Here is a 12500-nt window from a genome sequence, read left to right as displayed (position 1 = left end):
CATTCATTTTTATTAAAGTATCACTGTAAGGACATTCTGTGCAATTAATTTCTTGAAAATAAACTGAACTTTTATCTTGAGGGTTTTCTTAGAGCAGTGTTTCTCAACCACGTTTCTGGAGGACCACCAACAATGCATGATTTGCATGTCCCCTTTGTCTGTCACTCCCATTAACAGTCTCTGCTAATGAGCTGATGAACTGAATCAGGTGTGGTTGGTTTAGGAGACATGGAATGTGCAGAGCTGGTGGTCCTCCAGGAGAGTGGTTGAGAAACATTGTGTTACAGGACATTCATTTCTGTCTATATGATTTATTTCTCCAAAATTAATATAATTTAAATGCCTTTAAAGGAATATTTAGAGAAGCAACGGGAAGTTAAATCTGAACCATCCCTTTCATCCACATAAAATATGGTGACTTCAAATGATCTTTTCAAAATTTCATAATAAAACATGTTCATATAAGACTTGTTCATATGTTCAAAATTTCACAATTTATTTTTTTTTCCATTATTCTATTTTTCACTCAATTTTGTGATTCTATCCACATTTTCAACATTATGGAAACCGTAAGGCTTGAATTAAAATCTTGGTATTTTTGACATAGGTTTACTTTTCTTACTTTTATCTACAGCAAACTGAAGGACACCGAGGCCAAGAACAGAGAGTTGGAGGAACAGCTGGAGAACATGAAGAAGGAGATGGAGGAGAGCCGCTCACGATCAGACAAAGGTAAAAAAAAAATAATAATGATACATGTTATGACTGTGCATTCTATATGTTAATATACTTGCATGAACTATAAGCAAGTTGTCACCTTTAAATTCTTTTTAAAAACTGCTTATTTTTAAAATATTATTAATGTTTCTTTTGTTGTTTGTTTGTTCCATTTCAACTGTAGGCCTGAAACTGCCAGACTTCCAGGACTCCATCTTTGACTACTTCAATACCTCTCCTCTTGCCCATGAGCTGACATTCAGAGTGAGTGTCTCAGATTAAATCTCTCCATCTGCTTCCGCATTACATGCCTTAACAAGCCTTCCTCTGTTCATTTCATCATCCTAATGACATCCTACTGCTTCAGAACATCAGAGACCTGTTATATTGTTTATCAAAATGATGAGGTGACGCCTGCAGTAGCCAGATACAAATACTGCTGCATTTATAAATATCTTGCAGCTAAATACTGGTTGTAGTGTTGCCTGATCCCCTCAGTCGCCTCTGGGTTCTGCTGTCTTAAATAGTCTTTTTTTTTTGGTGGTATTTTTAAGGTATATAAATGTTAAGAATAGTGCATTTCAGATTAGGAATGGGGCGATAACCGTGTTTAAGGTTTACCGTGGTTTGGAAAATTCAAGGTTTTAAAACTGCCAAAATTTTCTGTTTTGAATTTTTTTTACATATACTGTAGGAATACCATTCCTACAGTATATGTAAACTTTATTTTATAAAAAAAAATTTTATTCATATTTAGTTTTTTAGGACTACAGTATCTCCAGCTAAAAAGATATCCAAATATGCCATTTTAAATTGTAGAGAAATCAGTGTTTTTGAGACTAATAAAGACAGCAAAAGTCAAAATGTTTTAGAGCAGTAATCACAAAATCGTGAAACCGTCAAAATCTTATACTGGCCCATGCCTATTTCAGATACTTCTGCTACTTTTTGGGATTTTTTTGGTCATGTTTACCATATTCAAATGCCATTCAAATGAATCTGTTATGCTTATTTAGTTAGGTAAAAAGATAAAGAAATCTCAGAAGAGAATTGACAACCCTTAGAGCAGGGTTGCCCAAAGTCGGTCCTGGAGGGCCGGTGTCTTGCATTAAGTTTCAACTTCCTTTAACACACCTGCCTTGAAGTTTCCAGTATACCTAGAAAGAGCTTGATTAGTTGGTTCAGGTGTGTTTAATTGGAACTTTAATTTGGAACCAAAATATTGAGGACACAGGCCCTCCAGGACTGAGTTTGGACACCTCTGCTTTAGAGAATGCTAAAAATCGCATTTGTTTTATCCTAGATCTGTGTAATATGTAAAAATGTTATTTTCTTTTTTTTTTCTTTTTTTAAGCAGAGCCCTACCTGTATGAAGGGTTAACCAGGGAACCCTCTGTATTTCCAGCCTGATCTCATGGGGAATTTAACTATTTTACATTTTGTCAGTTTAGTGGCTAATTTGTTCTACGAAAATATACAATTTTAAAAAGGAGGCGTGGCACCAAACCCCACCGTCATTTGGGGATAAGCAAATTTACTACAAAATTGTACAAGTGAGATTGTACAAATCCATACCAATTAGCCCTCAAACAAAAAGTTACGAATTGCCGTGAGATTGTGTTGGTGTTTCTGCTTTTCAGTAAGCCCTACCCGCTGTCAGAGAGTCAAATACATTTTATTTCAGCCTGACAGCTGTTTCTGTTCATACCAAAAGAAAGAAATAAGAAAATATTAAATGCTGTCAACAGTTTAAGATATTACTTTTAAGAATTAATTTTTTTTTTTTTTTTTACCTAAACATGTCAATTTTTCCTTTAAAACGGTTTCCATTTGTTTTTGTTTAAATAATTGATACTAATATGGCCATGATTAGCAGATTTTAATTTGTGTTTTATATTAAATGCAACAATTTTCCCACTATTAATTAAAACATGCAAGAAATGATTCAGTATTTTTATAATGTTTCCAATCATTCTCCCTGTTAGAATTTTCATTTCTTTTGACCCATTTGTAGTTTGCAGGTATCATTTCAGATGTTGAATTAAGTCCAATAACATAAAAACACACTAGTTAAGACATCTGAGGTCAGTTCCTGCTCTTTTGGTCCTAACATTAAATCCTGTGTTGAACTGGCCCCACTTTACCCTGCTGATAGATGTGTGATATGAGGCTTCCTGCTCAGCCTCATCCTGGAATCATTGACTCCCATCAGTTATTCTGTAGCTCTCAGTCACAGTTTACATTGGTACAGTAGTTGATGATGACTAAGACTTGAGTGATAGAGCTAATATAATCACAGAGTCACTTCAGGTCATGACCAAATGACCTAATCAGAAACCAAAGCAACTTTTGGACAACCTTCTGTTTATTTAAAGTACTCTTATATTGTGGCATTTTAAGACACTACAGGGGAGAAAATTACTTTTGTAAAATGTTATTTCAGTCTAATGGAAGGAAGCATTTTTTTCTACTTCCTTCTACTTTCCTTCAAAATTGACTTGGTTCAATGTGTATAGCATGGTTGATATGAAACAAAAAAAAAAAATACAAATTATATATGTACACACAAACACGCATACATACATACATATACATATACATATATGTGTGTGTGTGTGTGTGTGTGTGTGTGTGTGTGTGTGTGTGTGTGTGTGTGTGTGTGTGTGTGTGTACACAAGGGTAACCTGGCCAAGAGCTCCGCAACACACGACTTATGAAAAAATAATATTAATAATAAATAGAAAATTAAGATAATATAAAAATACAGTTTAGTTGTTCAGCTATACCACATTAAAAGTAATAAAAACACATACATTGAGAAATGGACTGTTGTTGTTTATTAAAAAGAATAGAGCGATGTAATTGGCATGAGCTCAGACATTTTGTGTTTAGACTGAAGAGTATTTCAGGATTAGGGGGCAGCATGACTAAAGGCTCACTTCCCTATTTTAGTTTGAACCCGGGGTTTTGATCGTTTTCTTTGCAGCTGTTAATCCTGAGAAAAAGTTTGTTTTTGATTTAAAGTCAGAGTTACTGAAGAATCGTCATTCAATAGGAAAAGGCAAGGTTCAGGATTAATGATTTTTTCCAATATTTGCGACAAGATGGTGGAGACAATAACCCAAATACTTAAGCATTTTTTAAGTCACACTTGATTCATTTCCTCCTTTAGATTTAAATTACAATACATATTTTTAGAGACCGTTCTCTCCAAATTGTTTTTTTTTAAATCTCCACTTCAGTAGCATTTACATGCATACTTTACCTGATGATACAGAACATTTTTATTCTACAAAAAATGAGCATAACTATCTTCTGAGTTATAAAAAGATTTTTAAAATACTTCTTATGTGTCAAAAAATAAATAAGAATATTGAACCTGATTTAATCTTAAGTTTCTGTGCACAGTAGCACATACATTTTAGAAAACTTGTAATACAGAAAATGCTTGCAAATGGTGATAACATTTTTTTCATCCTATTCACCCATAGTGTCTTGCCTTAAATGAAAGAACTAGTGATATGTGTGCAAGTAGGGTTTTTAAGACTGTAAACAAAGACCTTATCTAATCAAAAAAGTTGAACTGAAAAACAAAGGCCAAAGCTGTGTTATATTTCATCTAATTTTTGTCCCCCTCAACAAAAAAGGACTCTGTCTCCTCCTCATCTGCATCTTCTCTGCTTGCATTTTGGGACGAAGTAAGTTTGCTAAACAAAGCTGCTCCCTCTGTGATCTTTAACCTCTGCTCGAGTGATCGGTCAGCAGACAAAAGGGTCTCAAAAGTTTGCATGATGGTCAAGTATTGCATACTGGAGCTCTCGATAAAGTAACACACACATTTATTATTATTTGTTTATTTATTATTATTTATTTTTATTTGTTGCTAAGCATTTTTACTCACCATTCACATTCCCTATATGCCTAACCAGCATGGTTTTGCTGCATCTATTTTGTCTGCTGACCATGTTCCTCTGCCGTATCGCAACCGGACCCTAGATCCAATTCAGGCTAATTGTACAGTAGGTGTTAAAGGTTAGCGCCTCACGATTAGCATCCTGCTGAATTATTAACAAAGTCCCCTCTGCCCTCTAACCTCTTAACCGGCTAACGTGAATAACGTCACTCTTTATTTGTCAAGTCTGCAAATGCACTAAGCTGCTAGTTAACTCCTAGATCCCGCTAGGACCATAAACATCCATGATTTAGATCGAATCAGCCATATAATGAATCCAATTAAAGAAAATGAATGAGAAATGATTAAATTGTCGGCGGGTGTTTCACGGGTATTTATAACCCAGCAGAAAATATGATGGTGGTGAGTATGTGAGCTAATTGAACATGACAGTAATTCTCTGGGGAGAAAAGTGTGATGTCACTAAATTTCATGATTATTTTAATTACCTGCCAATCTTTGTGTTTTCTTAAAAGGCTGTGCTGCACTTAATTGATGTGATATTGTGCACATAATTGTTGTATATATCTATGCACTATTAGAATCCTTTTGCAGGGTTGTGTTGTGTTTGGTGAGTATTTTTTGGGTGTAATTTTGGGTTTTATTGCAGAGGATCATATGCATCAGGGATGGTGCTTTAGGTCAGGGTTTTTTGAACAAAGGGCTGCACTGAGTTTGTTTTAAAAAGTAAAAAGAAATATGTGTATTAGTAGTAGTAGTAGTATTAATAAAAACAAAATGAAACATTTTAATTTGACAAACACACATTAGTGTAAAATAAAGAAATAAAAGATTAGATTGTTAAATTTGTTAGAACTATTAGAATAATTTAACAAATTAATATTCAAATAAATGAAACATTTTAATTCAATTAGATAATTACAAACATACAAGTGACTTACAATTGAGAATAAAAGAAGGATTTGTAAAGTTCTATAAGTTATTATAGCAAAAAATATTAAGTCACTGGAAAACTAAAATAAGACTATTGGCGAGTTCACACTGCATGATTTACTCTCGATTTTGACTCACAGTAGATTTTGAGAAATCGCTGACAAATGTCTGAAATCACAGGCAAATCGGTGCTCGTTTATCTGAGTAACAATCACACAGTGCGAAATATCCAAGACACAATCTGGGAGAACCGCAGATGAGTCGCCGACACCCTTCAGATATTTGGCATGGTAAATATCTGGAGCTGTCGGCTCTTCAAAATCATGTCGTGTAAAATGTGTTCTAATTGAAAATAAGATCGGCGATCAATGTGAGAGCAGAACCTACTAATGTGGGTATCTGAAGGCAAGCGGGAGCTTGGGGGAAGAAGATAAAAATCCTTTTTTCAGTCTATTTTTACCCAAGAAATGTAAGAAAAACTAGTGGAAAATTGGCAGGAGCACCCTTGTCTGTTTGACGTGTCATCCGAGTAATCACAACCGGATCGAAAAATAAATAAAGTTGAGAAGAAATTGCTAATTCCCTTTTAAACTCAGATGAGCAAAAGAAGTACATTTTCTACCCCACCAAAGGCTTCTCTCATTAAGTAGTTGATAACGAAAGATATACTGCCTCACCTTACATTGTTTCCATGTCACTTTTCGAGTGTGTTTGGTTGTGAGGCGTAGTTTGTGGACCGAGACAAAGTTGTCGGCGATTCTTCCTATTTTAAAGTCATGCAGAGTGAAACCCCATGTCGCTGATCCATCTTGCAGTGTGAACACAGCACCGACGGAATGCGGAATCCTGATAGTCATACAGTGTGAAAACATCTGTGATATGACTTCTTTGAAAACCGTGCAGTCTGAACTCGGCATAAAGTACTTTTTAAAATAAACAAATACAGTGAAAAGAAAAAGTAATAATTTGACTTATTTTGTAGCAATTAACCCAATCATATTTTGTTATATATATTTTTCACAGGAAAAATGTGGTCATTATATGGGGTTATAGCTACAAGAACTTTACATTTTATTTCATTTACGTTCTACACCATGAAAAAGTTTGCTTTAGCGTGCATAGATCTATCTTAATTTAGTCATGGCAAGATTTGTGTAATTCATAATTGCTTGTAAGATGAGAGATTATAAATCCATATAATTATTATATATTACTATATATATTAAAAAGATTAATTTTATTCAGCATGGATGTATTAAAATAAATTAAAAACAGTAAAGACTTTCATATTGTTACAAAACATTTCTGTTTTATACGTAATTACATTTTTTAAAAATAAAATTGCTAGTCTAATAATTGTAGAACCATGTCATCACAGTCTTTCCATATGACATTAACCATGTGCATATGATGGTCATGTGTTAGCACATGACTTCTGAATGCCTATTAGTTATGAAATAATATGATTCCCAAATGTCGTCACAAAGTGATAGTGTTTGCATGACTTCTGTTAGTCCAACTATTTCTAAAAACGAAAGCACATATTAGATCTAATCTGCTGCCCAGTCCTTTATATGGAATCTTTATGTGCGTGCTCATTTTAAACTCTGGTGTTTCCCCTCAGACCAGCTCTGTCGGAGATGTGGACGTCGCACCTCAGAAGACTGACATTCCCCCTTCCTCCCCATCAGCAGCTACAGAACAGGATGTGAGTGTCCACCTAACACTTCCTATTACATTCTGCCCCTGTCAGACTTCCTTTCTGATACATTGGCCATTGATTTAGTCATTTCCTGAATAGTAATGGATAGCAGAGAGCTTTCAAAATTCAAAAACAATACAAAGTCTCCTTTAAAAGATACAAAAGAAGGTTCTAGTAGGACACACTTTACATTCCTTTTTAATTTAATAAAATAGATGTATATTGATTGATTTTGGAATTGTTTTTTAGGAAGCAGTCAAGCCTCAAGCGACCACTCCTGCTACTCCTTCTCCAATGTATCAGCCCACTCTCACTGCACCAAAGGTAAAACCACCCTCCACAAAGTAAATGAGTTGTGTTTGTGTTGAAGACTAATGCTGGGTTCACACATTACATAGTACATTTCTATCAGTATTGGATTTCGGAGATTTACTTTATATGCACGCACCTCTGAATGTTTAAAAAAGATTGTATATTGTTTATCATACGATTTGTTACTGGTTCAAGTGCACACACATCACTGTAATTTATATGAAGTGACAGAATAGACCTTGTTGCAGTCAAGGAAAAAAACAACATACATTAGTTTTGTTATTAGTAAAGCTTTAGTTGGTAAATTTCCAAAGTATATACAGGGCTCGAAATTAACTTTTTTGCCTAGTGCTCTCAACTTAAAATATTTAGGAGCACCAGGAAAAAATGTAGGAGCACCCACCATAAATAAATGAGCACCATTGAAATTTGTATTTTAAGGGATTTATTGTGTTTAACAACATCAATTAGGACTAACAAAAACCAGAAACAACTGTCTAACTAATGCTGAGATGGCTTATTGGTATTTGTGTGCAATAATTCCAAAATATATGTTTAATAATTATTAAATATTAAAGATAACAATGATGACAATAATACTATTGATGAATTACATTTCTCATTATGATGCTGCCCTGAATGTGCTCAAATGCGAGTCATCTGCTAAAAAAGTTTAAAATACTTTACAAAAATAAATTAAATTACAAACTAAAATGAAGCATTGCTGTAAGAAATGTTTATTTTTCACTATTGTTTTTATATGAATGTCAATTTCATAAATAATATTTTTGCTACAAAACAAACAAAAGATTATAATAAATCATTTAATTCAAAGCTGAAAGCTGCAAAACTGTTTTTTTAGTTAGTAACTAAATAATAATATACATCTCAAGAAATAGTGGACTAAAGAAAGTAATAAAAGTCTCACTTCTATCACTCTTTAAAGGTTTTGGTTTGCATAATTTTAAATGCTCAGTCAGTTGAAACTTGGTAAAGGAGAGCTTCTTCGGCGATGATGTGTACAGTGTTAGATTTCACATTAAGCGGACATTTGCGCTGAACACGCAGTGAATGCAACGCATCGAGATTCGGGCACCTCTTTCGAAAACACTCGAGTGATCTCGGCTGATGGATCAACATTCACCACATGTCATGATCGCTGTCATCGACGCAGTTACGTTTTAACTTTAGGTGGGGTTTGCAAATCTGTGTGTACTTTTCACTCTTCGGCTGTTTGCATTTTCCGCAGTAACAAAAGCTCTCTGTTGTCTGCCAGCGGAAAGCCTTGAGTGATTGACAGCTAATATTAACTGATATAGCAGCAGGGAAGAGCGATTCAGCATGTTTTTAGAAAAAAAATCTTAACAGGTCGCACTACACCCATTATATGCAGTCGCACAAATGCTTCCAAATATATTATGAGGTCGCATAAAATAAATTTCTGATGCAAATGCGACCAAAATGGACGCAATTTCGAGCCCTGATATGTCTAATTTCTTGGATTACTGTTCAAATACTTATATTACCAGATCAGCAGATACTGTATGCTCTCACTTAACATGCCATTTTTTAGTTTTACCGAGTTAGGTCGTTCTGCAAGTATGCTCTTTGTATAGAATGAGCTTCAAGATATACTACATATGAAATCCGTACCATCTATTGCTATATTTAACAATATTTTACAGACTGTCAATTTAGAACAGTGCACATGTTTTAACAATTGTATTACGCCCCAAGTCTAGGGGAAACAACATGGGTATAATAAACGAAGAAAACAAATGTGTTGGGGTGGTGGATTTCCCAAACAAAACAAACAAAAAACAAAAAAAAACGTAACGCCAAAGATTCCCTTCGGTCGACAACCAAACTCAGACCCAGTTGAGATTACATGAATAGATTTATTATAGAAAAATGTAGTTAATATAAATGAGCATCTCTTCAGTGTGACCACAGGCCAAAATAACAACAAAAGAATCTATATAGTAAATGCACTAAATTACCTTTTACTATTTAAAGAAAAATACAAGAAGCTTACCTTTCTCCCTTAACATAAACAAAGTCAAAAGTAATCAAATAAATAGGCAGGCCACCCCTACACGCTCAAACTCTCAAAATAGGTTAACGTAAGAACATTAGTACAATATTGGTTGTTGGTCGTCAGGAGTGAGGGAAATCCAGGAGCTCCACTCTCAGCACCGAACGCAGCACAAATGAGCTCCCCGAACCCTGCCGGAAGCTCCTTTTTATACATTCCTCCGAAACCAGCAACCAATCAGAACTGGAGATCACACCGGTATGGGAGCCTATGGGATAACATAAAAACAAGAAGGCGGGACAAAGAAAAAGACATGCAATTCGCAATAATAAATAAATTAATTAACTTCAGTCGTAAAAATTGATTATGGTTTATGCAATTTTTGTGTCGGTGTGTTGAGAGATGTGTTTTTTGGGACTTGACCAGGACTTCCTGGTGGAAGAGATATTGTATCTCAATTGGACCTTCCTGGTGAAATAATTAAATTAAATAAATAATAAAAAAATCTGGATGTTTTTTGCCTCGCATGAATTTTCCAGTTGAAAAGTCAAGATTGAGGTGAATTTTGAATGTTTGTGGCACACGGATCTCACATTTCACTCAGTGAAAATTTGTCTCTATTTGCGTGTTTGCGTTGACTTTGTAGTAATAACAACAACAACAACAACAACATTTATTTATAAAGCAAATTTAGACATCAAATTGATCCAAAGTGCTGTACAAACAGATCTAGGCTATTAAATACTACTAATCTACTTGTGCAAATACTTAAGGCATACTCACTGTGTACAGTTGCCTTGGACCCGGCCAAAGCATGCTTGTCCCCACTCCCGTCTCCCCCGACGGCCCACACTCACGTTACATTCGGGCCTTTGCACGCTTATGTCATCGATGATGCACTGTTCCATAAGTGCTCTCGCTTAGTACAGTAGAGATTACTTTAGCTATATCGTTTAAGTCAATTGGTATGCAGTGAGACGCAGTCAATATTTCACCGAACAGATCAGCCACTTTTGACACTCATAAACAGTCATAAAGTCCTCGTGCTGCAGGAATTAGGAGGTTTGCTGAAGGTGCGCAGCTGTCATGCAGTAAAGGGTTTGCGTCTTTAATAATCTTCGACAGTTTGCGTCCACTGAACAGTAAGAATTATTAATAAATCCAAATCAAACAGTCCCCTAAAGTCACATCTCGTCTTCAGTTTCGGGCTCAGTCATGCTTTACACTCACACTACAAGCGTACCGCGCTTGAGACTAAGTGAACCACGCTCACCTCTTCCAACTGGGCCAGAGCCGGCCAAGTGAACCGTGCCTGAGCCCGATTCAGAGCACTCACACTTCTCAAATGATCCAGGAAACGTTCCTGTGCACGGTTCAGATAGCATAGTGTGAGTACACCCTTAAATTTGGTGCAAATCCAGAATAATCCATATGAATGAATCTATAAACCACAAAAAAAACTTTAGATCCACGAATTCGAATCACTTTCTCCATGTGATTTACACAGGTTCTGGTGTCTGCAATTGGAAATCACATGATGTCTTTAATTATTAAGCAAGTCAACTAATAGGATAAGAAAACATCATGAATAATCTATCGATGCAAGTGATGTTTGTGTGTGTGAACTTAAAAATTTTATATTTATCTATTTTTCGAAATCTATTTATTCATATTTAGCGGAGTGTGTTTTGTGCTTATATTTTGGCTGATTTAGAGCTGTCATAGATAAATAAATGTTCCACTAAAAATTCCCTCTTCAGTAAATCAGTCATTCCAAAAAGTCTTTTTTGATGAATATTTGAATCATTTTAGCAAATATTTAGCTAATTTGTGTGTAATATTGTTATTATGTACAGTAAAATCAAACTATTTTATTTCTATATACACACAGACACACATATATAATGTTTTATAAATGTAAAAAACAGAAGCCCATGACGATGACTTTAAACCGAGAAGATGAAAACAAGCTTCAAAGTGAGTTTTTGAAAACAATTGCACCATGCGCGTACATAGTAAATATTTGGGGGAAGTGTGGAAAAAACAAACATTCCACTCCTCAAATTCCAGATTAATCTTAAACTTTCCTGACTGTTTAAGTGTTAGCATCAGCATGCATGTATTGTCTATTAATATACTGTTTGTGTCAACAGCCCAAAGCCCATCAGCTGAGCATCAAGACCTTCTCCAGCCCGACTCAGTGCACTCACTGTACTTCACTGATGGTGGGCCAGATGCGTCAAGGATACGCCTGCGAGGGTGAGCTGAGCGCACATGATAAACAGCATCACAGAACACTGGCTCAAGGAGATTATTAAGAGCTTTTGATCTCGGATAAAATATTTATACGCAGGTTTCACTTGTCAGTGTAACGGAAGTCACGCGTGTGAACGTTTAGTCATTTTCTCTCTGCGTCTTTCAGTATGCTCTTTCATCTGCCACGTGTCCTGTAAAGACAACGCACCCCAGCTCTGCCCCATTCCTCCCGAGCAGACTAAGCGGCCTCTGGGTATTGATGTGCAGAGAGGCATTGGCACTGCGTACAAAGGTTTTGTCAGGGTGAGAGTCTGCTTTTGTCATGTTTTGTGCTGGCATAATGAATAATGAAAATGTCACATATGTTTAACTCACCTGATCACTTTTATTGATTTTCTGTTTCATGTTAATAGCTAGGGATGCATTCCACAGAATGTTTGAAACCCAAAAAAGGCTTAAAAATACAAACTAAAAAATACATGCAATGTTTTTTTCACTTGCAAGCACTCAAATTACAATCTTTCTCTATTATTATCATAGAGCTAAACATTCCAGATGCTTTTGATTGCTTTTATTTTCAAAATGTTATGATCACAGACTGTGTGAGAATGTTTTTACTGTGACATCACCTA

At 35.3% G+C, this 12500-nt stretch overlaps 1 protein-coding gene across 5 annotated transcripts in view; it reads left to right on the top strand.

The window, feature by feature from the left end:
* cdc42bpb (CDC42 binding protein kinase beta (DMPK-like)) overlaps positions 1-12500 on the top strand; it is a 145238-nt gene that overhangs the window by 106093 nt on the left and 26645 nt on the right. For 2 of the 5 annotated variants that reach the window (XM_073932959.1, XM_021468492.3), the window contains exons 19-25: positions 635-732; positions 902-981; positions 4365-4415; positions 7188-7271; positions 7515-7589; positions 11766-11871; positions 12035-12171. In XM_073932959.1, coding sequence (XP_073789060.1) covers positions 635-732; positions 902-981; positions 4365-4415; positions 7188-7271; positions 7515-7589; positions 11766-11871; positions 12035-12171 — 631 coding nt within the window. 5 annotated transcript variants of the gene reach the window in all.

The sequence above is a fragment of the Danio rerio genome, chromosome 20 (assembly GCF_049306965.1).
Source record: "Danio rerio strain Tuebingen ecotype United States chromosome 20, GRCz12tu, whole genome shotgun sequence".
Classification (NCBI taxonomy): Eukaryota; Metazoa; Chordata; class Actinopteri; order Cypriniformes; family Danionidae; genus Danio; species Danio rerio.
The sequence above is the reverse complement of the archived record's forward strand: the minus strand, read 5'-3'. Positions and strand labels throughout refer to the sequence as shown.